At 42.0% G+C, this 26,009-nt stretch overlaps 1 protein-coding gene across 2 annotated transcripts in view; it reads right to left on the minus strand.

Annotated features, from left to right (window-relative positions):
• Window positions 1–26,009, minus strand: part of ELAVL4 (ELAV like RNA binding protein 4) — an 85,927-nt gene that overhangs the window by 13,646 nt on the left and 46,272 nt on the right. For both annotated transcript variants that reach the window (XM_012518821.3, XM_012518820.3), the window contains exon 3: window positions 11,562–11,665. In XM_012518821.3, the coding sequence (XP_012374275.1) occupies window positions 11,562–11,665 (104 nt within the window). The remainder of the gene's footprint in view (window positions 1–11,561; window positions 11,666–26,009) is intronic.

Consider the following 26,009-nt stretch of genomic DNA (forward strand, 5'->3'; position numbering starts at 1 on the left):
TGGGTTCTTCTAAAGAACTGAGGCAATATATTTCATGTATATAGCACATGCTAGGCATTGAGTACATGCTCAGCAAATATTATTATATGCTTTTGTGGGCCAGCCTGGGTATCTAGCCCCCACTGGGACACACATTCCAATTTTACCAAACAAGCAAATAAACACCTGGAACACTACCAGTGACTATCTGTAGAGGCACTGTCCTCCTCTGCCACCCTGTGTGTGTATGTGTATGTGTGTCTGGATCATCCTTTAACACTTTACCATGACATGAAATTTCCTTTAACACATTGCCACAAATCCTACTGCTTCACATCACACACTTTCCATTTTCCAAGTTGACTTCGCCATGCTGCTCTCAATGATGGTCTCTGAGGTGGCTAAAGCAGGCAGTGTCATTCATTACAAATGGGGCAGCAGGACCAGGGCTGGGGGTTACTCAGCATCCACAGGTTCCTTCACCTTTTCATAGTCTGGGGGGGTGGGGTGGGGAAATGGTTCCTGAATCATCAGCAACACCTGGTCCCTTGTCTCTGCCCTGCCATGTCATGGAAAAGGGAGAGGCATGGAAAACATGCTAAAGATATGATCTTGGGTGCTATCAGGAGGATAAAAATGAGAGAAACAAGCATCGTTCTCACCTTTGGAAAGATGTTCCTTTAGGAAAACACTGGCATTAGACTATGAGTTCACCCATTCCTTCCCTCCCTGAACACCTACTCTGCACCAGGCTCTGTGCTGGGTGCTAGGGGTGTCTCTGCTTCAAGGACCCCATGGTTTGATGAGGAAGGTAAGCAAACAAATGAAGACATGCAATACAGAGGGCTGCTCTTGATAGGGGGAAATTAATTTCCCACTCCTGATGCTTCCTTCCAGGTGGAGGGAGTCCAAACACTCCGGGCTTCATTCCACTCCCTCCCCCACTCTTTTCCAGGGGAGGTGGGATGACCACTTCCAATGGAGAGCTCAATACAGAAATGGGCATGAGAGGCTCAGAACCAGATGCCCACGGGAAGCACATGCTGCTCCAGGCTCTAAATTCCATGGGAAAGGCTCTGCTTTCATGTGCAGAGGCCTGCAGGGTCCAGAGCACCTGCTATAGGATGTTTCAGTCTGTCTGTCTGTGGGGTTCAGTGTTAGGAAGCCTACTGTGGCCGTGCAATCCACCTAGGCCTTAATTGGAAATAAAGGCAACCTTTGGATGCCATCTGCTTTTCTCTTTTGTTATCTCTCTCAATTTGTATGGTACTTGGAAGTGAAAAACAGAGGTGCCACTTCTTGGTCCCCCTCCTTTTTTTGGTCTTTACTTTTTTAATGTTACATTAAAAAAATATGAGGTCCCCATATACCCCCCACCCCCCTCACCCCACTCCTGCCCCCATAACAACAACCTCCTCCATCATCATGAGACATTCATTGCATTTGATGAATACATCTCTGAGCACCGCTGCTTCTCATGGTCAGTGGTCCACACCATAGCCCACACTCTCCCACATTCCACCCAGTGGGCCATGGGAGGACATACAATGCCGGTAACCGTCCCTTCAGCACCACTCAGGACAACTCCAAGTCCCGAAAACGCCCCCACCTCACACCTCTTCCTCCCACTTCCTACCCCCATCTTGGTCCCCTTTGAATCCCAATAATGATCTCTATCATTGACTGGATTTTTTAATGAGATAGGCATTCTATACACAAAATGGCTTATCTCTATATCCTTGGTTCACGGTAAGTGGAGATAAAGGTGACAGAAGGTAAGAAAGGTGATCCCAGCAGAAAGTACTATCCTTCAAATGTGCTTCCAGAAAGTCAGTGGTGGCCTCAGAATTTCAGGGCAGGATTAAAACTGTCTGCCATGCATCTTCCGCACTTCCAAGGACAGGTAGCTCACTACCTCATGAGGTTTCCTGTACCACTGCTGTGCATCACTGACTGTTAAGTACTTCCTTCTTCTACTGAGTTCAAATCTGCCATCCTTGTACCTTCCATCCTTCTCCCTCATATTTCTACTCCAGCTCTATGAGCCAGGAGCATCCTTTCTGTCCTCATACTCCCTTAAACTGTGGGCCTCACTGATAGGTGCGAGTTAGTGCCAGGTGTTCTGAGTCAGGCCACTGCAAGGAAGTTGTCATTTGAGGTTAAGAACAAAGGCTTTGTGGTTAGTGAGATGTGGATTTGAAAGTTGACCACTTATTAGCTTGGGGGTAAGTCACTTAACTTTGGGGTTCACCACTTAACATTTTTGAGCTTCATCATTTGAATGAGATATAGTTTAGAAGCTTTCTAATAGAGCTGTTTGAGGGTTACACAAGCTAATGTATATAAGATACCTAGGCACAAGGCCTGGCACACAGTAAGTGCTCAATGAATGGGGGCATCGATATGATTGCTCTCAATGCCTTATACTAGACACTGGGGGCACAGAGATGAATACAACACAGTCCCAGACATGTAAGGACAATTAGTCTAGCAGATTATTTCAGAGGATCAGACTGCAGATTTTCCCTAATCTGTTGTAACACCCCACTCTCTCAGTGAGCACAAACTCCCCAGAGCAAAAGTGTCTCTCAAGGACACTCATTCCAAAAGCACTAGGGGAATGGCAGCAGAGAACAGACTGGGGTGTTGCCAAAACCCTCTAGGAGCAAACTCTCCCAGGAACTCTGATCCCACCTCCAGAAGGAGGGAGAGAAGGAGCCCGTTGGCTCCTGGAAACAACAGCTTTGATTGTGAGGATCAGCTTTTCCCCCTGCCGGGGCTGCAGCCCCACCCACAGGCAGGACAAGTGTCTCCTTATGTGGCTCTGCTCTTCGTGTTCCCCCACCTGCCACCTGATATGTAATATTCTTCTCTGAGTCACAGCCTGATGGTAATGTTTCTAATGAGTTCTGATTCACGCCACTTGCATGCTCAAAAACCTTCAGTGGTTCTCTAATGCCTTGTGATGGATGTCCAAAGCCCTTACCTGAGCATTCAAGGCTCTCTGGCATCTGGCCCAGTCTCTTGTCTCTTGCTAACTCTATGTACCCTATCCTAAGTTCATGTATACTGTTTCAGTTCAAACCAATGTGGTCACAATTTTATGAATATATGCTGAAGGTTTCTACTTCCCTGTCTTTGTTTTATGTATGTGTTTACCATCATTGCAAGTGTACTCCTGCCCATCCTCCAGACCAGCCTGAATGCCACCTCCTCCATGAGGCCAGGCACAAATGACTGTGCTCTCTGTGGACTCTAGAGATGACATACACTTCAATGGCAACTATCAGATCCTGCTTCCCCTCACAGCCCTCTGAGAGACATCTCACCTGCCCTATTAGTTAGAGCATTCTGGTGGTCTCTGCAGATGCCTCCTCTAATTTCACTCCTCCTGTGGCATCTAGTCTGAAAGCCTCATGGGAAGCAGGAGCTCAATAACTTCACTCTGACTTAAAATAACATTTTATAATTTAGTATATGCAATGGATTTTAGCTCTTTCCTAGGGCCTGACTCTGATGTGGAGAAGGAGCAAGAGAGAATCATGGAATTGAAGAGCATCTGAGAGTGAAATAAGAGTATCTGGCACACAGTAGACTGGATAAATATTTATTAAAATTTTAAAAAATGGTGTAAGGATGGACTCATGTACCTTCCTTTTAAAAATTTCTTTTAAAAAGTCCTTCAAATTATCAAATGGCCTGCAGAGGAAGAGATATGTTGAATGTTCTATGACCTAGGTGAGTGGAAAAGCTGGTCTCAGACTCAGGGCTCCAGACTCTCAGTCTGCTCGCTAAACTGCAACCCCTGATTCCTGCTTTATGAAAAACTGGTAAGATTAGTGGGGCCACCTGGAAGCTGTGTAGTGCTTCCGCCATACAAAGTCCTTTACTTTTCTTGCTGAGCCCTAGTAAGACTCGGACCCGTTCTTTACTCTCATCTGCATCTCTAAAGCATAAAGATGGGGAAAAGTGGTAAAATCTTCTTCTTCATGTAAATTTCAGCTTAGGGGTGACACTATTGCAGTAATTTTCATTAAGGGGTGCATTTCTCCCTATAAGCCATGACCACTTGCAGAGGGAGATATAGTTAGTTCCATGTTCCAGATGCCAAACTCAGGCTGGTGGGATCAAGTACTTGTCCAAGGTCACACAGTTGAACTAAGAGACAAACTTGGTATGAGTCCAAGTTCTGGAATCCTTCCACTAAGCTATACTAACTTAGTGAAATAAAAGCCGTATTCTTGGCATGAACTGTTACTTGACCTGGAAAGTTCCAAGCTGGAAAGATCATGCTATAATACCTTATTGGTTAGACTGTTAGATCTGGAAGGAACCATTCTGCAGACGAGGACATAAGTTCAGAGAAGTAAAGTCGCCCAAGGTCATTGTCCCCAGTAGTTTTTGACAGAGTTGGGATATTTTCCATCTTTTCTCATAGTTCTTTTGAATGAATAACAATAAGCAAGGGAAGAGGGAAGTGCTGCTCCATGTTTCTTGACAGACCAGCTGCCCTGCCCTTGAGCTGCATGATCACTACCTAGAAGTGAGACTTTAATTCTCAGGGCTAGTGATGTTCTAGGCCAGTGCTGTCCAACAGAATTTTCTGGGATTATGAAAATGTACTGTATCTGCACCATCCAATATGGTAACCACTAGCTACATATGCTTACTGAATACTTGAAATATGACTAGGGCCACTGAGGAATTGAACTTTTGATTTTAATTAAATTTAAATGGAAATAATCATATGTAGCTAGTGGCTTTTATACTGGACAAAGAAGCTCTAGGCCCAGAAACAACACAAAGTTACAGCATGTCAGTGCTAGAAGGGACCTTTAGTTTCACTTAGTCAGATTCCAGTCTGGTACAAGAATCCCTTCTACATCATCCCTAATCACTCCATTTGAATGCCTCTGACAATAAGGGACTCAATATCACCCAAGGGAAATGCTCTACCCTGTTGGCCACACAGGACCTTCTCCCAGATTCTTGAAATAAAGGCCTGTGCTAATGCCTTAGAGTCACCAAAGAATTTTCCTTCCTAGAGAAGGGAACAACAATGTGGGGTGAATGTGTGGATACCATTTTATTCATTTGCCTCTGCACAACCTTTAGAGTTTCAGGCCCTTTTAATTTGTGGAGCTGAGAATGGGACACAAAATACCAGGTATGGGCTGGCCAAAGTAGACAAGAAGGAACCACTATTTCCTGTGATTGAGAGCCTACAACTCTCCTAACATAGTCAAGGGTATGCTGGTTTTTTAAGCAATTCACATCACACTGTAGGCTTCTATTACATTTGTAGACAGCCGAAGCTCCCAGAACTCATTCCATACACTTCTGAAAACATGTGTCCTCTCAACCTGTACCTGTCCTTTTTTTTTTCTTTTCGGTAACTCAGTCACAGGACGCTGTGAATGCTCTTTAAGACCCTAGGATGGTATCAGCTGCACTGGGCTGAGAAAGCATGGCAACTGTGTTTCCATCTCTCACACTTGTCTCTCTATAGCTGAAATTATTCATTCAGAGGAAGTTAACAGGGCACTGGGAAAGCAGAGCAGTCAAATAAAATCTCCCACAAGAGAGGGCAGCCTGGTACAACGGGGGTAAACAGGTTTCCAGTTTCTGCTGGTGTTGCCACGTGCCCTCTCTTGGTTCCTTGGGGATTCAGTGATCCAGCTGCCCCTGCTGACCTTGGCAGGGAAGCACTCCCGCATTGGCTCTGACTAGAGCTGTAATGGCGGAGGAGAAAAAATGCCTTTTATTATTAATAAGACTAAGGAGGCAGTCCATCATTGCTGGGTGGGGTGATATCTGTCAGCAAAAAATGATCTGCTAACTCCAGGAAGCATTAAGAGCAGTGATAGGAGAAATAATTGCTTATGCCAAGTACAAAGAAAAGATGCCTCAGCGGAATGGAGGCCTTTAGCAAGGCAGGTGGATTGCAGAAGGGAAGGTGGGAGGTTGGTGCCACTTCCTCATGACCCCTGGCAAGAAGAAGTTGCGGGAGTAAACTGGAACCTGCAAAACTCAGGCGGGGATGCTCCCCTGGAGGCACGGTTGATGCTATTAGAAGAATAAAGTGAAAATGGAGAAATGGCTAAGGAGCACCACAACCCAGAGAGGCTGGAATAAAGAGCTGGCTCTCCTTCCTGCAGAAGGGAGTTTTCTCCTGAAAAGCCTTGACTCACATACCTTCCCCTTCTCTAGTCCTGTTCCTTGTCCCCTGGGAGCTGGGCTGCTGCTTCTAGATAAAGCTGCTTTCTTACTCTCTCACCGAGCCTTGTGACTGAGTGCCAATCCTCCTGGGTTCCTTCAGAATGGCAGAAGCAGCCTTTTGCTCCTTTAGCCCAGAGCTAGTCTTGAAATCGCTTATACCCCTGGTTTGCATGAGAGCAGTGCTTTGGAAATGTTTTATTGAAAGTCTTCTGTTTATAATTTGAGTCATAGCTTAATGCAATTATTAGAAAAAGACAAAACACAAAACCATTTGTAAATATGTAAAATATGCAACGAGAGAGAGGAAGGACATATACTAAAATGTTAACAATATTGGACAGGGAATGGCTGATATTGCTTTCATGATATGATTCTGTGTTTTCCAAATTATCTACAAATAAACACATCCTGCTTTAAAAATGAGTAAAAATACTCCTAATAGGGCGGACTGAAAACCAGTGTCTAAAGGAGATAAAAAACCTATCGCAGCAGCCTGCAAGCTGCTGGGTTTCATGTACCAAAGTCCCCAAGTGGCACACCACTGCCAGATCAACCTTCTTGGGGATTGACTTTGACCAGATCCACCTGCCTCTCAAACCTTGCACAGCAACCTATTTTTCCCCCAAACATCAAATGGGAACTTCTCCAGCACCATAAGCACCCCCATCTCACTGCATTACAGCTGGTCCTTTGCATGTCTGTGACCGCATGAGGTAGAGGTTTCTGGATACAAGCAGTGAACACTTCTCTAGTCTTACTCCTTGAACTTAGGGAAAACCTAAACAGAAATCCATCACTCTGAAAGGCTCAGTGAGAAAGATATCATACCTTCAAACACCAGTTTGGATCACTCTCTGCTTAAGGTTCTATGTAACCTGAACATCAAGTCAACTCTTTGAAGGCACTACAGAGCCATCTAATTTTCTTTCTTCCTGATTAATGCAACAAAGAGCTGGACCAAATGCAACTTGATTCAACTGAGTGGCTCTTAGAGGCTGAAATTACAGTGTAAATTCAGAAGCTACCCTATTTGAGTTCATGGAGAAGCTCAGGAATGGGAAAGGCATCAAGGGTCGGGGTAAGGAGTAGTGGGAATCATTTGACAGAATCCACAGTCATTTCACCCAATGCTTCCGGGAGTCTAAATTGACAAGTGGAAACTAAACTAAACTGAATTAAACAAGCAGCACCCTGGAAGCCCTAAACGGGGCAAATCATCTCCACTGGGTTCAGGGTTGAAATGCTGAGAAATGACCCAGTTTCCCAAGTGAGAAGCCAGGCCCAGAGAATGTAAGCCCATGGTCCATAGCCCATCCCTCTCTGGTCTTCAGGACACTTCCTTCTCTGGTTCACCTAAAATCCCAGGACGTAGCTGGAAAGCAGGGGGCCTGAGAAATACTTGTTGCTGGGAAGAAACAATATGACATGAGGTCTGTCTCCTACTGACCGCAGGAGCCCTGAGCCACAAGCCTGTTGACCGAAGAACCTGGAGAAGCCACGCAATTTGTTTGCTTTTTACATCTTCTTCCCATGCCACAAAGCGTAACCCGTATGTGTGTGTGCAGAGCCAAATACACACCCACACACCTTCCCAGAATGCACGTGCTGGGAAGCAAACAGGCAGTGTGACATTCCAACACTTGTGACCTACTGCCAGGGATTTATTTCTAAAACATTTTTTTTCTTTCTCCCAATCTCATTTGCCAAAGGTGTGATCCTGGGTAAGTCTTTTAATCTCTTTGGGCCTCAGTTTTCTCATTTGTATAAGAGATAATAGCATCTCCTTCAGCTGCTCTTTTAAAAATTAGAGCTATTGTGTCTAAAGCACTTAGCCCCAGGGATGTTTCAAAGATTAAGTGATATCAAATACGAGTAGAGGGTTTAGAAGAGTGTTGGACACAGAGTAGATACTCAGTAAAAGGTAGCATTACAGTTACTATTATTATTTCCTTTCACACTTATGGTCACACATTCAGCAGCAACTATTTTGGCAGAATATGTTATAGGACCTTTGGATGCTAAATCCAGCTCAACTGAAGGCCAGCTGTGTAGCTTTGGACGAATCACTTCATCTTACTAAGTCCATTCTCCAAGGTGAGGATTGGGAACACCTTCTCCAACTAAAGACGTTATAATCCAGAAAACAACTCTGCAGTCACCATCCACGCTGCTCAAGTGGGATCTAGTTCTGCATGCCACCCTTTCTTGCTGTGTCTATGCCTAGATTGTATGCTCCTTGAGGAGAGACGCCTGGCTTTGCCCTCTGCATACCCTTGAACTTCACAGTCACATTATATCTCCTTTAATATGAACATCTGTTGACAGGGCACCATCACTTGTGAGCACCTTCTATGAGCAGGCCCTGGGTCCCCTGCTCTGGGTCCTCCATTCTCCTTTAGCAGTTCACTGCCAATCAGCAAAACAAAGTGTTTGTACACTTAAGAGTTCAGAGGCTGCAAACTGCCTGCCCACAAGCCATCTATTAAGTTTGTTTGACCTGCCTTAAAAGTTTTAGAATCAGCTGCCAACCTTTAAAAACTGGGAGATTTGGCTTAAAAAAAACTCAATTTCTTTTTCTCTTGAAAAATTGGAAGACCCGGCAACAATCTGGGCTCAAACAATTAGCAGCAGCTGAAGAACAGTTCTCTTTACTGCTCTCTTCAGCTCACCCCATTCTCTACTACCGTCTCAGATCTTTCCATAACCATCCCTGAATCTAGCTGTTAACCTTTACAACTAAGGAATTAACTCTTGGTTGGTCTGCACCTATTTTCTTGAAATATTTCACAATTAAGTAGTGTGTTTTACACCTAGCACTCAAGAAATACTCCAGAAATGCAGGAAGGAGGGATAAACTTGACCAAAGTTTGCAAACATGGTTCCAAGAAAATCTCTGTAACGCATGCTTCCAAAGAAGATAGTTGTTTTTTCCAGACAGCCAAGTTATCTAATTCCTTCACGGGAGTCAGAGCAGAGATAAATCTCATGTCACTTATCAAAGCAAACTGAAGCAGAAGAAGTAAACAGTGGCCTGAAAGGCAGAAAAGCAATTTTAAAAAATTAATAAATGATGAGACTATTTAAGAGCATACAAAAAGAGTTTGCTTTTTTCCCCTCCTTTAATATGATTTTTACCTTAAACACTGTGTCCCTTTAGGAAAGAGAAGAAAAGTTAATAAAGGAACCTATCACTCAAACTTAATTTTTAGTATGGCAAATAAACTGCTTTAATGTAGGGCTGAAATCCCCACGTTTGCACATTAAATTTTCATTCATAGTAGAGAATGGAAATTATTGATTCAGCCGTGGCATCATGCATTTTGAATCCTACAGTGTCTCAGAAGCCCACGTTACTGCTGGGTGCAAATGTGTTGGCAACATTTTGATGCAGGGTAAATGCAGGGTGGGTGAGGGAGTGGGGAAAGGAATATAGATAAAGGAAGGAAGCAGACTGGCTCTTCACACAGAGAGAATAATCAGTGTTCCTTGTCTGTAAGATCCTTTTACACAAAGCACTACGTTCTGATGGAATGATGGGCCAGCTTGTACATTATGAGACCAGAGAAGTGGGGTCTGCTCAGTCTTTGGGGAAACCCCACGGGTCTCATGGAATCCTTAAAAACAAAAAACAAAAAACCAAAAACAACCCCAGAATGGATGGTTGATGATTTGATCTTCAGCCCTTCCAGGAAGAGTTTGGGTTTCCAGGAAACTGTAAAAGGAAATAAAGCACCTTACTCAGTTCAAGGTCAGAGTGTCTGTCGAGGGAAGAGTAAATGTCTGACATTCTAAAGCTGAACGAGATCACACAAAAAATCAATCAAACTCACAAACACAGCTCTCATCATCTGGTGGCCGCATCAAAGAGTCAGGTGACATGCTCATCCCATCTTTACTTAAAGCATGAAAATAGCTATGTTTTTCCTTTGAAATAAATTAATCCTCCTGCCTCTCAGAGGACTACCCCATAATTAAACAACTCTTGATTATTTCCCCCTTAGAGAACTCACAGGAACTGATTCTGAGCTGAGGCTGAGGCAGCCTGCATCAGGCACATTTTGGGGTCTTTGTGTGCCTGGGCCTGGAATGAGATCAGGGAAGGCAATCGTCTTTAGAAATAAGCTAAACTCAATTGCAAAAGTAAAGCTGCTTTTTAAAAAAAGAGAGAGAGATAATCACATATTCCCCAAAGAGAAGGCTTTGTTTTGGTTTGTTTTTGTTTTGATTATCTCCCAGCTAGGATTCTATCAGTGGTCTCTCCTGTCAGACTGGATGTTGGAAAAGTAGCCCTGTTAGACTAAAAAGTTCTGGTTTTGTGTTTTCAGACGCTGAGAGCTGGTGCCATCTATAGATTTCCATTCTGGGAGAGGTTTCTCTTTTGTCCTACTTTGCGTCAGACCTGCTGTCGTGAGGATAAGAGCGCCCAGGAGACACTTCCCCGCGGTTTAATAGGCTATGAAGGATGGGACTCATTAATCTGCTGGCAGCTGCCCCCAAACAGGACGCTGCCTGAAGGTGGGGGAAGAAGGTGAAGGGAGGCTAAGGAGGAGGCAGGCTTCATCCATGAGGACACCACAGGCCGCCCAAGGGGGCCCCGCAGCAAACAGCACCACCTCCTGAAGGGTTCCCAGGAGGGGAAGTCTGAATGGAGAGTGCTGCGATTCAGCCACAGAAACCTCCATCTGGAGGAGAAAGCTCTGGGTAACAGTTTTTCTTTTTTGGCTTAAAACAACCCCTCCTGAGATATTATCTACCAGTCTGGTTATTTTCAAACTGCTGGAATGTTACTTTTTCTTTGGATTCCCATTGATTTTAGAGTACCTGTACCCTAATACACTAGTATGTTTGTCTATAACTGATTTTTCCTTTTAGAGGCTTGGTTAGGAGGGTTCTTTCCACTTTTAGGTGAAGCCCAAGCTCCTCTCACTTGGCCCCTGCCCATCTCCCCATCCAAACTTGGGTCATACTATTCTGTATTCTGTTCCCCACTTACAATGTTTTCTTACATTTTCACAGCTTTGCATGTTCTTTTACCTCTGCTTGGAATAGCTTCCCTGCCTCAGTTTCTTCCCTTGGCTTGGTTCTGGCCATCTTTGCAGACTCAGGCCCACAGGCCTTTTCAGTTGGGGTATTCATTGCTGACATCCCACCTGCCGCCTCTGGATTGGAGGTCCCACAGCTGGTAGTCCCTTCTCTCACTCTTTGTGGTCTGTGTCCCTCACTTCCTACAAGGGGATGGTAAATGTTCTTTGAATAAATAAAGAACACCACTTCTGGCTCCTGCATAGCCTGTATTTATTAGATCAAAGGGATGAAATTTAACCAGTACCTCCTGAATCAAGAGCTGGCACATCACCTCTTACCTTTATGGTTTTGGTCTGGAGTCGGAGTCCATTTAAAGTGTTGATGGCTTTCTCTGCATCTTTTGGATCAATATAGTTAACAAATCCATACCCTAAACTCTGTCCTGTGGAAACATAAGAAAGAGAGAGAGGGGGGGAGGGAGAGAGGGAGAGAGGGAGAAAGGGAGAGAAGGGGAGAGAAGGAAAGAGGGAGAGAGAGAGGGAAAGAGGGAGGGGAGAGGTAAAAGGAGAGAGGGAGAGAGGGGGAGAGAAACTCAGTATCTTTACAAATATAACACTTCCCATTGCCACTGCAATGGGTATATCAGTTTCTTTCACAAAAGGGCTTAACCCCAGGGTGAGAGGTGTCCAATTCTTCCACCTCTTACATCCACCTAACTCACAGGAGCTGCCCTAGCTGGGAACAGGTAAAATGCCCCTGCTTCCACGCCGGATACACGCAAGTGTCCAGGTCATCAGGAAGTGGCAGGACAGCTTAGTGGAAAGAGATCAGGTGTGATTTGTTAGGACAGACTTGAACTAGAGTCCTGAGGCTTTCCTTACAAGCTGTGTGACATTGGAGAGAAGTTATTTCATTAATTTCCTGCTCCCCCCCGCCCCCCAGTCTCCTTTCTGGAGATAACAGCAATTACCTTAGGCAGGTTTGAGGGGGTTAAATGAAATCCTGTATACTAAATGCTACCTAGCGTAGTGCTTAGAGCATAGACAGCTATGCTTTCTATGCTCAGGACTTAAAATTTTGGGCAAATGCTGGACACAGTAGTTGTGTCTGTTGCCTCAGTCATGCCAGTCATGCCCACATTCAGAGGGATGTAGCAGGATCTGAGCAGCAAGCACTGGAGGAATTTATAGTGAAGGATGCAGGTGCCGCCAGCATTTTAAGCAGTTGCTACAAATCATTCTTTGCCCTCATCATCCCACCTCACCCCGCCCCCTGACCCCACCCAGGAACAATCCCCCAAAAGGGTTTCTATTGGAAAGAACTGGGGAGCCTCCTAACACAAAGGGTGAGTGCAAATGCATTCTGCAAAGAGGATTTAGCTCCTTTAGGTGGAGATGGCATCGGCTTGTCTGCCAAGAGAGGTACCAAGTGACAGGGCTCCCCCCTAAGTGAAATAAAAATAATGTGCTTGCGATCGTGCCACTGATTATAAATAGTCCATCAGCTCTGCCATGTGTCATCAGCCAGAAATATCATTAGGAAACTTTACATTTTCTGACATACCCTTTAAGAAACACAGAGCTTGGGGTGGCTGCAAAAACCGGATTGAACTTCCCAGGCAATGTTATTGATTTGTGGGCGGCAGCAGAGCTGAAGGGGAGGAAAGTGACAGGACGTCACATGTCAGGAAAGACTGATTACATAAAGCTCTCTTTGGAGTACTGGGGCCAGGGATGGGAGACAATACAGCAAAAAGCCTGCCATGTCCTGGTGACAGGAGCCCATTTCAGCAGCCAAAAAATCTTTCCAACAGCTTCTGTTTTGCTGGTAAATGTCTGTGTTTGTGTTGGTTGTAGGAGGGAACCTGGGAAAACAAGTTGGGTTCTGGATCAGAAAATGGGTGACTTTATTATCCTTTATAGGATAGAAGCAAAGAGAATCAGGAGGACACTTGGTCTCGTTTGTTCCCCAAATGGAAAACTAAAAATGACAACATCTTCCATTAGGATATTCCTTTGTGTTTTGAAAGAACAGGGTTAGAATAAGAAAGATAGGGACAAACTTTCCCAGATACTCCCTTTGCCAGTCAGAATTAGCAAATGAAGGAGAGAATGTTGAGCCCACTCCACCTGCTGGGGGACCTTCTCTTTCCATCACACTGTGTATGTGTGCTGTGTGAGTGGTGTAGGTATGTGGGAGAAGTTGAGTGGGTGTGTGGTATGAGTTACAAGACCCTGCCCCTTGTTCCAAGAAACTTCATTTTGCAAATACAAAAATAGAAGAGAATACTTTCACTGGTTTATTAATATCATTTACCCTAAAATTGGCTCTACCTCATCAAGTCTAACTAAATGCATTTAATTAAATCCATTTTCATCATGCAACTTTCTCAGTCTTATTTACCTTGTATATAAGAGAAGCCTTAAAAATTGCTGCACTAAAATATTTTTATAATCACTTCTTTTAAATAGTCTTGTACCAAGTTTAGCTGCTTTAAACGGCATTTTCAATGTAATTATCTCAATAATAAACCTTGAGCATGAGTGCTAGGAAGGTGTCAGACAGTCCATATATCCAGCCCAGTTTAGTTTGTATAAAATCAAAATGAAAAGAGGAAAAAAATAAACAAAACACTCACCACTTAACAATGAACATTAGACCTAACTTATATTGAAATAGTTCCTGATTCATCATCCTGATGAAATATATTTGGAGAAATTCATCATGCTTACCAGTGTTCCCTAATACACTATGCTTCTTTCTAATATTATTCATATATATGGAAATCTAAAATAAACATAGTGGCTATAATTTTTACATTCTATATTTTATTTTTGTTTCAGACCTTTGCTTTAGGAGCAAGGAAAACACACACATCCAGGCTCAGAGAAATGGTTAAAGTCCTACGAAGTATCTGAAGGTCAAGTGAGAGAAAGGACTCCTGTCCGCCAAATGTGTCATATCAACCCCTTTCCTGCCTGTAAGAGTCCCAAACCTACCATCACCTTAGTACCTGGCTGTAATTAGCACAATTGTGTTGTCACCACCTGCTCTAGGTGTAGAGAGAGACTGCATTTAACATCAGGAATGAGGCTTCTTTTAGGAAAACTAAAAACCAGATGAACATCATTTCAGAGATGAAGGTGGGGAAAAGACTAAAGCTTCTCCTTGATATAAAATAATGAATTGCAAACTCTAAAATAGAACACTGCATTGAACAAGAGGAGGAAGGACAGAGGTGGAAAAACTTGCCTGTGGATTGAAAAAGATGAGATAAACTGGCAGCACAATGAAACTACCTGTGGTTAGCCTAGTTCATGAACAGGCATTCTTCAAGTGCTGCTTGCCATTGTAAGAGGAGTCCAGCCAAGTCCAAAAAGAAAAGTTGTGTGAATCTAAACATTCTCTTTAAAAGTGCTCTAGAGAGGATTAAATCCTTAGGTAGAAAATATAAAAACCTAAGTCTCATTTCTTTTAGAAAGTGTTTATAGCAGTAGGGGAAGAGTAAAATGGGGAAGAATTTCATTTTTTAATTTTGGTGGCTATGTGTTGGTGATGGGTTTTAGATCTGCAGTATGTGTTTAAATGCACACAGAAAATACAGATAAAACACCTTCATGAAGCATACCCACACTATTTCCACAGGGACCAAAAGAGCTGCCATGCTGGAGGGACCTGGGGCATCCAGTCTGGAGCCTAGAGTTAAGTGTGTGTATATCTGCATTGCAGAAATGAATAACGTCTTTTTTTTCTTCCTTTTTCCCCTCTAAATAGCTACATCTTCTTCCTTCATCAGAAGTAGCAAAGATTTGACCATATAGGTATAGCAACATATTTTCAGAACAGAAAATTTAAAATTTCAGAACAGAAAATTAAAATGAACTTTATTTTTGTTCCCCATTTATGAATTTATTTTGATGAAAAGTTGAACAAACAAAAAATTAAATCACTGAAGTTATGCTTATTGAATCATCTTTATTGAAAAAATAAGGTATTATGAAATAAGGACTATCTCCATGATTCAAAAACTATAATGAGTACCTGGCTCCTTTATGCCCAGGTGACATATGGAAATCTAAAATATGGAATGTACAACCTTTACGTTTGATTACTCCCCTAATAGTCCTGTATAGCAGGCACTGGTGAGGGGTCCTCAGTAACCATGTATGGGCAGGGAATGCATTCTTGGCAGTTTGGGATAGAAACTTATTAAAATTCAGAATGCATATTCCAAGGAAAACTGTTATTCATAATGGCTACATTTTTAAGTACTTCAGCGTTTTTTGGATTAAACTGGTTCTTGTTTTTAACAAGCTGTTCTTCAATATGAACCTGAATATTTCTGTCTGTATCAAACACACACACACAAACACACAATGTGTCCTCCTACTAAGACATGGCAACATCTCTACTCTGTTACGATAATTTGTGTATCTGACTTCTCTCCTTAGAAACCAAAAACTTCTCCCCACAAGATCTGGCTTATTAAAGTTTGCATCCTTCCACATAGTAGGTACTCAATAAATGTTTGGTAAGTGAAAGAATGGATACGCACATTTGTACTAATTCTCCATTTCTGGAAGCACAGAACCAGAATGCTTTGAATAGGAGAAGGAAATTCTTACTGCATTTGTGAGAAAGGGAAAACAGGACAATGAGCTGATGACAGGGACTGGAAAACAAAACACTAAGAAGGTTCTAGGTGACTTCACCTCCAGCACAGATGAGGTGAACAATAAAAATCACCCCAGTCCACCTTTCTGCAGAGATTCTGAGTTTGCAAAGTGTTTTCCCACCCATTCTATTCCGTGTGATTCTCAAAGCAATCATGTGTGAGAGATAATCACGATTTTACAGATGTGGAAACTGAAGCTCAGAGAGAATGAGTAACTTGCCCAAGATCACAGAGCTGGATCTTAGCCTAGATCATGGGGCTGCACACTTTTTCTGTAAAGAGCAAGACAGTAAATAGTTTAGGCATGGTGGGTCAAACAGCCTCTGTCACAACTACTTAATTTTTCCATTAAGTCCTGTAATGTGACAGCAGTCCTAGACAATCTAAATAAATGAGTGTGGGTGTGTTCCAATAAAACTTTATTCAGAAAAATAGGCAGTGGGCCATATTTGGCTCTTGGGCCAAAGTTTGCTGACCTTGGTCTAGGCCTTTCTACTCCGAATTCAGTGCCCTTTTCCATAACTTCAGTTACCCCACTTGAACTAATATGTTCTTGACAACTATTCTGATGCCCTGAAATACCTCAAAGAGGTTTTTTGGAATTATCTTAGAAAAAGTAAATTATTTTCAGCAGTTTGTGATGAGTATTTTCACTGTATTTGAACATGTTGAATCATATATTGAGGTCAGAGCTGATTATAAACATTCATTTCCCAGTTATTCTGGATAGAAGTGGTTTTTCCTTGCCTTTGGGACCTTGGAAATTACTTCTGCTCATGACATCCTCATGGGCAATTGCAGCAGCAGAGATGTCCCCTCACCAGCCTGGCCGGAAGGAACTTTAGTGTTTCTGCACTGCTAACCTGCACACCTTGCTCTTTCATTCTCTAGAAACCTAACAGCTACTCCCCTCATCTGCAAAGCCCCTAAGGGGTGGCCAGATGGGTAGCTGCTGTTGATGAAAATGTCTGAGTTGAGTAAGGAATTTTTGTGGATGTTAGAACCCCTAGCTAAGGCTGAAATCCTTTTCTCAAAACACATGATAAAATCCCCAGGCACCTCAAGATCACCTGCATGGCTGTAATTCATACACTAGGCTAAATACAGCCCATTCTGAATCCCAGAACTCCCTCCCTGCCAGTCCTGAGATGCCCTTCTCTGCCATCAGCTGCCTTGAAAATCTACCTGAACAAACCCAGTGTTAGTGGCCATCACTGCAAATAAACATGTGTGGCTCAAAATCCTACTTGCTGTATTAAGCTTCAAGAGCCTGTTCCTTTATTCCAAAAAATAGAGATGATCTCTTAATCTTCACAACCAAAGGACTGCTGTGAGGATTAACTAACACGTGGGATAAACAGTAGCTATGGCTTATTTAGGGCCTACTCCATGCCAGGTACTGTGCTAAGGGGCCTATTAATGCTACCTTGTTTAATCTGAGTGAAATGGGTATCATCAGGCCCATTTTGCAGATGAGGAAACTGAGAGTAAGAATTGTTAAATATCTGCCCAAAGCCAACCAGCTAGCAGGCCCCCAAGGCTAGGATTTGCATGAATCTAGGCCATGGGTGACTTCCTAGCTCCTGCTCTCTCTCCACATGGGCTTGCCTCTCTCCAAGTGCCCAAGCAGAGTGTCTGGCATAGAGCGAGTACTCAAAAGGATGTACTCACCCTGCATTGGTGTTTTTTCCACTTCTGAAGACTGACTGGGGATGTTTTGAGGTTCTGAAGTCCCTGGCTTTATCCCCTTCCATCCCACCTCTGTGTGTATCTACACAGTGTTGGTCAGTCTGGCAAACTCAGTGTTAGTAAAACCAACTCGTCAGAGGATTTGTTTTCTTTTTAATAGCTCACAAATTGCTTCAAATTATGGTGTAAAGCTTTGCTACTCAAAGGGTGGTCCCTCAACCATCAACATTGACATCATCTGGGAACCTGTCAGAAATGCAGATCCTCAGGCCCCATATCATTCCTAGTGAATCTGCATTTCCGTGAGATCTTCAGATGATTCCAGCGCACATTAAAGTTAGAAATGCATTGGTTTAAAGTATGATGAGAGGGAGCTAAGGTGGTGCAAGAGATTGTTCACTTCTCTCCCACTCTGGAAGTTCCCAGGATCAGTTCCTGGAGCTGCCTAATGAGGATACAAGCAGACACAGAAGAACAGTGAATGGACACAGACAGCAGACCCGGGGGTGGGAGTGGAGGGGGGAGAAATAAATTTGTAAAAAAAAATAAAAATAAAAAAATAAAATATGATGAGAAAGGAAGGGACTTGGGCGTTAGACAGAGGTGGATCTGAATCTCAATTCTTCAGCTTATTGCTGTGTGACCCTGGCCAAGTTAAATTAACCTCCCTGCAACATGGTTTTTGGGAAAGCTACAAATCCAACACATAGGAATAGGGAAGGGAAATTCTGATGGGAAATTTCTCAGAATTTCTTAATATATGCTATTTCTTTCCTTCCCAAAATTTACTTTGCATTCCTACTTTGTTACCTCTTTCTGCTTCAGTATTCTCATCTGCAAAATGCAGTTAATATTACTTTTTGCTAGGAGTTATTATGAGGATTAAAAGTGATAATGCATGTAACATGATTAGCGTGTAACAGGTACTCAGTAGATGTTGGTTCCCTGCTCCTTTAGATTCTGCCTTTGGGGATAGTATTTCTCATTGAGGCCTTAACCTCCTTGAAGGTGGAGAATGTTTCTGATCCTTTTCTTTTACACTTCGAGTACATAATATGCAATAGGCACACAAATTTCACATATAACTGGCACCTACTATGTGGTAGACACTAGGGATGGGCACTAAAACAACTAAGAAATTGTTTCTAGCTTCAGAGAGCTTATTATTTAGAGGGGAAAGAAAGATATAAGAATGAATTATAGCTCATCAAAATAAGAAATAACCAGAGATTTTTATTTTAAGGTTATATGTAGGAACAGAGAAGAGGTGGAGACTGATTCTGGCTGAGCAGAGTAGGGAAGGCTTCCTGCAGGTGGAGGCAATTGAGGCAGGCTTTTTCACAGGAAGGAGTAGATTTTGATAGGATTCTCCTATGAAAGGGATAATATTCCAACCTGAGGGCTGAATACAAGTACTCTATATTAATTTATCTCATAGATATTTATTGAGCATCCACTCTGTGCCAGGTACAATTCCACTGACTAGAAACAGAGCAAAACATATTTGATTCCTGCTATCACTGAGCTTATATTCTGATTGAGCATGGGGGAGACAGACAAGAAACAATTAAAATATAAAGTGTATCAGATAATGGTGAATTCTAAGGAGAAAGTAAGCAGAACTGGGGGAAAGGAAGTGGTGGTGGGGGATGCAATTTTTAAATACAGTGGTCAGGTAAGGTCTGACTACTAAGGTGACATGTTAGCAAAGATCTGAGGGAAAGGAGGCAGCCAGTCACATGCCTATCTGAGCAAAGGGCAGAGGGAATCTCCTGTACAAAGGCCCTGAGGTAGGAGCATGCTTCTGAGTTGAAACAACGGACCAAGTGAATGTGAGGGGGCTTGCCAGAGCAGTTGTCAAATGACTGAAAAGAGGAAAGGGGCACTGGTGGTTTCTTCAGACTGAGTCAGTGGTGCTGGTAAATAAGACATACATGAAAACCACTCTGGCTCTTTCTCCTCAGTCTTGTGATGCACGTGGACACTCTCATTGACGCAATCTTTTGAAACCGTCTCCGATGTGTCCCTGTTCCCCACTAGACTGGGAGTAACTGAGGCCCAGATGACGATGTTTTATTCATCTCTGTACCCCCAGGACCTACCAAAGGGTCTGTAACATAGTTGGATATTCAGTAAATGTTTCTTGGGTGACTGAATGCTCTCTATTCATATGTATATTTATACCCTCCTAATCACACCCAGTTTGGCAAGCCGTATGGAACTCGATTTTATGAGACAATCTGAAAAACCTGTGGGCATTTAGTCTGAAAGAAAATTCTAGAAGTGCTCAAAGCTCTTCTAATATATGAAAAGTTCTCATGGGATGGCAGAGGCAGAGTTGCAATTGGGAGAGAATGAAGATTGGGCAGTAGGAGAAAGTTAGGAGGCAGATTTTTGTTTGATAAAAGGAAGAACTTTCTAATAATGACTTTATAAGGGGGTGGGTTGTCTTGTGAGGTGGCAAGGACCCCTGACTAGAAGTGTGCAAACAGAGGCTACCCATCCCATTGTCAGGAGATGCTGTAGCAGTCAGCAAGATCAACCCATAACATCTGTTCGAATGCTAAGATTCAAAGGTTCTAAATTATATTTATTTTAGACTCAATGCCCATGGCTGATTTGCTTATCTTGATTTCTAACTGAGAAAATAAAAATAATAGGGAATATTTGTTAAGCACATACTATGGACCAAATACTTTATATATATCATTACTTATATCTTTACAACCCTCAGACGGTGGACATTTCTATTCCTGATTTACAGAGGTGGCACTGAGGCACAGAAGGCAGAAGTAACTTACCTAAGGTTAGACAGAGGTAACCAGGCCCATCTCACTCCAGAGCCCACCCATTTTCTGCTATGCACTGGTTTCTTGACAATGTGCTCATTTGTATTCCAAAAAAATCCTCTTGGCCAGCACAACATGCATGAGACTGAGCGAGCCTGGGTTTTCTGATGTTGTTTTCCCAAGTCTTTGCTCTTTCTATTTAATTCCAATATATACTCCAAAGTACCCAACTTCCCAATTTGGTTGTTCTGCCATGCTGGTGCACAACCAGTCGTGGAAAGGACTTTATGATAATCTTTTCATGACCTTTCTTCTATAGATGAAGAAACTGAGGAACAGGGAAAAAGGAAAGTGTTCATGCTGTAGTAGGAAATTCAGTTCTATGAATGGACAATGATAGTAGAGTATGGTAAGTGTTATGATGGAGAGAAGGACAGAGAGCCTTCTGGAAGATGTGACACCTGAGCGAGCTGTGACTAATTTCAAAAGTCTAATAAGAGATAGCAAGCAGTAGAAAGAGGACATTCCAGGAACTAGGGAGAGCATGAGCATCTCTTGAAGAGAGAGAACTTCCTCCGTTTACAGCCATCACTTCCAGGGGACCACTAGGTATCTGATATCAACTTGGACTGAAAATACCATTTCTAATTGAATCTATGCTCAGAAGCATATATGAAATCTCCTCACACCTCTGACAGAAATCCAGGAATCATTAGTGGATGGGCTGTTATTATTCACCTCAGTGTTCTTTAGGCACCTGAAATTTTGGAGTGTGTCTGCTTTTTGCCAATAACACTATTAGAAAACATAGGACTTAACCTTTCTTATTAAAAATTATTTGAGCCAGTCCCTGGTTATTTCCCGAGGCTACATTCTGACTTCCTAGGTAGATGAAATTTCCCAGAGGTTAAGGACTCATCAGGTGGCATCAAGATGGCAACAAGCAAAGTGCACAGCCTATAGCAGGCATTCTATATAAGCATATTGAACTGAACATATTTCTCAATGAACCCTAATTTCCTTAAGGGCAGGGATGCAGGTCTTACTAATTGTGGTATATGGTAAGTAAGCTTTCAAAAAAATCTGTGTTGAATGAGTGAATGAACAGTAACAAAAGAAGTTATTTTTTAGTGCCTACCATGTACTCACTATACTGAGCATTTTACATCTCTCATTTCATCTACTACCGAAAATAATCCTACAGGGTCTGCTTTCGTTATCACTCCCATTTCCAATCAAGGAAACTGATGCCCTGAGGTCTCAAATCCCAAGACAAGTCCACCTGGACCCCAAGCCCACACAGGCACAGGTTTTAATAGTTTCCTGATTTCAGAGAGGATATCAACCAACCTGCTGAAACAGATGTAAAATGATGCCTCTGCTACTGAGGTGAGGCACAAGGAAATCCAGGGTACATACAATGATTTCTCACAGTCCCCAAGACAGGAAGGACGTGTTACAAAGCTGCACTATTTGATAAAGAAAGCCAACCAATTCTCAAAGGAGATTTTTTTTTTTTTTTTTGCCTCCCTTTTGGTTTGTCCTACAAAATAACTTGCTCAAAATGACAGGTCTTCAAATATACATTTCAATATTAAATCTCAATAAATGAAAAAACTGAACTAAGCTGAACCCTGTTTTTCTTCTGTCTGTTCTGGAAAGAAAGGCAATTCATAAGATAAAAAGCTAGTATCAAGTAATTCGATTAAAAAAATAAACTGAAAGGAAAAAAATACTCTGGGTAATGTACAGAGGACAATAGAAGCCTCAGTGACAACTCTCTCACCTGCGGCATTTATCATACGAAAAGAAGGAATGTTGACTGATGACCCTGGGGCAATGAAGGATTCTTAATCGAAGCAACGTTAAATTAAATTATGTTCAGAATAGTCTTACAAGACAGGAAAGAATAGTCACACATTTAAAAATATTTTTAACAAGGGTTGAAACAAAAAGAGGAGGATTTTGGCAAACTCCCAGCCAGAAAAATGAACCAAAATTCTTCCTTCTTGGCTGGATTGCTTTCCCATGAAACAAAGGCTTGGATGTCAGACAGACAAGACTTTCCACCCAGAGTGGATGGTAACCAACAGGTGATTCCAGAAATACATCTAATGTTAAAAATGAGGGTTTAGCAACAAAGGAAGAAGAGTTAGAAAAAATTACCAGGTTAATACTAATTACATGCACTGTAATTTAGTCTTGGGACGAAAGGAGACTGTCTGTGGGTTAAATGTCTGTGTGTGAAAGGAACTGCTGTATTTAACACTAAAACAATGGCTTCCAAAACTCCCACCAGACACCATTCTTACAAAGGGCATGTGGAGGCTCCTGATACCATGTTGGGATTTAGATTATATGAGATAAGTTATGTGAGAGGGCTTGGCACGAAGTAATGCCTTATAAATATTAACTGAATATAAAGTTACCAAAACTACATTTATTTGAAGTGAAAGATAATTTATAGCTCTCAATGAAGGAGATGAGATAACTTGTCTATGCAGAGATTAGTCAGTATATTTTATTGAGGACTTTGAAGATCTTTGTCAGCGCATCATTTCTGAAATAATGCCTTGGGGTTCTCTAGCCCTGGAACTACCACTAATAGCTGAGATCCAGAGAAGAATACCCCAGTCCTTATCATATTGCAATTCACTGAAAGCAAAGTACCAGAACTGACACTTATATCAGTGGCTTGACAGCTCAGTTCGATTCCAACAAAAGTTAAAAAAGAAAGGAATTCCTCACATTCATGAAAAAGAAAAGAAACAAGAAGCAAAAGTTTTCTCTTTTCATCACCATTCTGCTTACATGGTAAGAATGGAGGCACTGCCTATCCCCTAGCTCCCTAAAAAAAAGTCCAAGCACAAAACTCATGCAGAAATGGGTCTGTAGTGTAGAAATTGAGAAGGAAAGCCATTTTATTTGCTTTTCTAAAAAATGTGCCTTGGTATATGCATGAGAATAAAAAAAATATAAACTGCTTCAATGGCTCAGCTCTTTTAAGTAATGGAAAATGAATGTCACCCTGACAATCAGGAAAACAAGTGAACCCACGATTTGAATCATGCCCAGAACATGTTCAGTACCCAATAATTTTAAAGAAAAATGCCTACTATATGATGGGACTGTGCTGGTGCTAAAGAGCTGGATCCACATGGCACCATTTTCTGCTCCTCTAGGGTTGGGTGAGACTTTTCCAGAACACCAGGACCTTCATGTGTCCACCCACATGCCAGAGAAGACCCCACCTCTTTCTTAGCAAAAGCAAAGAAGTCATCAGATAGGAACTTTCCCAAATTGTCTCCTTCCCTTCCACCCTAAAACTGAGCCCTAATGGAGCTCCAGTCTTCCCTTCTGCTCAGGAAGGATAATCTATAAAATGCCAGAGGGAGAAAAAAGTTATCTGGGTAATTTTAAAGGGAGGGCTTAGATTTAAAATGTATGTTAATACTCAGAGGAGTACAAATAAAAAGAACCCCCCTTTTAACCTGGTTCATTTTAGTTTCCCAAACTCAGTTGGGCACAGACTCCCTTTAAAAACATATTCCCGATCAAAATTTGGTCAAATTTTGATCAAATTTTGATCCCCAACTCCTAAGATACCAGTGGGCTTAGCAGAAAACAAGGAGACAAAACTGAGAATACTTCTAAGATCTGTATTCACTGTGATAGTCCACAATTTTGTTTCTACAAGATAGCACAGAAGCTTGCTTTTGTAGATACAGGACAAAGATGCAAAGTGGGGAGGGGTCAGGCATCTGAAGTCACATTTTCATTACAAGTCCTACAAATTTAGTTCTAACTTTACCATGCGTCAGTAGTAAAGTGCAATGAGCTCAAGGATTTTCACAAGGAAAATGAAAGACTCAAGGAAAAAAGCAAAACATAATTGTGCATGGTTTTATGGACATCCAAACAGGAGCACACACGTAGGTACACACCCCATACTTAAATAACCAGATACATGACTGTGGGAGGCAGTTTAGTATGGCAGATAGAAAATACAGGCAATGAAATCAAATAAACGTGGGTTTAACTTTGCCCTGCCATTTAGAAGCTGTGTGACTTGGACTGAAGTTATTTAACCTTTCAGAGCCTGTTTCCTCAGCTATAAAATAGGGTTAATAATACCTACATGCTACAGGACTGCTGTAAGAATTATATTACTATATACCAGGTACTGGTTTAAGAGTTTTACATATATTATTGCTCATAATTACCCTATCAATATCCCTATTTTACAAATGAGAAAACAAGGCACAGAGAGGGTAAGATTTTGCCTAAGTTTACACAGCTAGTAAGTGGTGAAGCTGGGATATAAGCCGAGGCAGTCTATCTTTTAATCACTAGGCTCTACTGCCTAACACAGTACTGGACTATAGCAGGTCCATAATATTCCCCTGGGAGTCACAGACACACATATACAAATATACAAACACCCTACACCTCCTCTTCCTCTCTGGTTTTAAAAATCTGCTGTTTTTATCATTAGTTTATTACATGGTGCAGTTCAAGTGGGCAGCACACAGACACCAGCTTCCCAAACACAATCTTATGTGGCTGCTCAAGGAACAGAAGAATAAATTCAACTCTGAGAAATGTTAGTTCATTCTGAACGATGACTCACACCGCTATTTTCACAAACAGCCTGCTAATTAAACTTTCTTATGAACTCTGCTAACCAATTTTTCCAATGCATGAAGGAAAAAGTCATTCATTATAGACCGGAATCCAAAATCTAATATTAACAGTACAAGTAGGATCTGTAGCATTGTAATTTGATCAGCTTGAGCATTAATAAGAGTTAGACACTGATGTTTGAGAGAGTTAATCAGCTTTTGTTGAGATGTACATAGATAATGGAACGAAACATCTGGAAGGCAGACTAGAAAGCAAAGCCAGCTTATCACAAGGGGTTTAGTATTTGCTTAACCCTCATAAATCCACTGCTAATAATGGCTTATCTTCTAGATGACCGTAGTAATATCCTAAATTGGTGTAGTACGTTAGCAACTTACTGACACATTAGCAGCAGCTCATCTTATCTCACAACATCTAGTAAGGTGGGAAGAGCCAGTATTAACTACATTTTATACACAACTGAGGCAAGGAATGGCTTGATCTGCCCGAAGTCCCACAGCTATAGCTAAAATGAGAATTTGGCAGATCCTTCCATTCTATCATGTTGCCTCTCATAAAAAGTGGCCTGATTTTCAGAACAATCTCAGAAATGATCCATCTTGACATTTTCAAATATTGTACTAAAGACTTTCATTTACAGTCTTCTAGAATCACTGAAACTGGTACTCATTATTACTGCAGCTATTTCTGAGGTTTACTGGAATACATCCTACACAGCCCCATGCATAGCTAAGGGTAAAACAGCAAGAATACCGGGAACTCTTTCTGTGAAGGTCTCCTGTCCTGACAGGCAGCAGCATGTGGGTATGCCAGCACGTGGACACTTGCCAGCTGTGTGACCTCTGGTCAGCCACTTTACACTAATCCATAATCCTTGGCGTCCCCATCTAAAGAAAGGAACCACAAAAACCTACCTCTTGAGATTGTAGGTAGAATTAACAAGATAAATAGAAGTCTGTCCTGACTGGCATCTAGTAAGTTCTTAATAA

The sequence above is a fragment of the Dasypus novemcinctus genome, chromosome 9 (genome assembly GCF_030445035.2).
Source record: "Dasypus novemcinctus isolate mDasNov1 chromosome 9, mDasNov1.1.hap2, whole genome shotgun sequence".
Taxonomy (NCBI): Eukaryota; Metazoa; Chordata; class Mammalia; order Cingulata; family Dasypodidae; genus Dasypus; species Dasypus novemcinctus.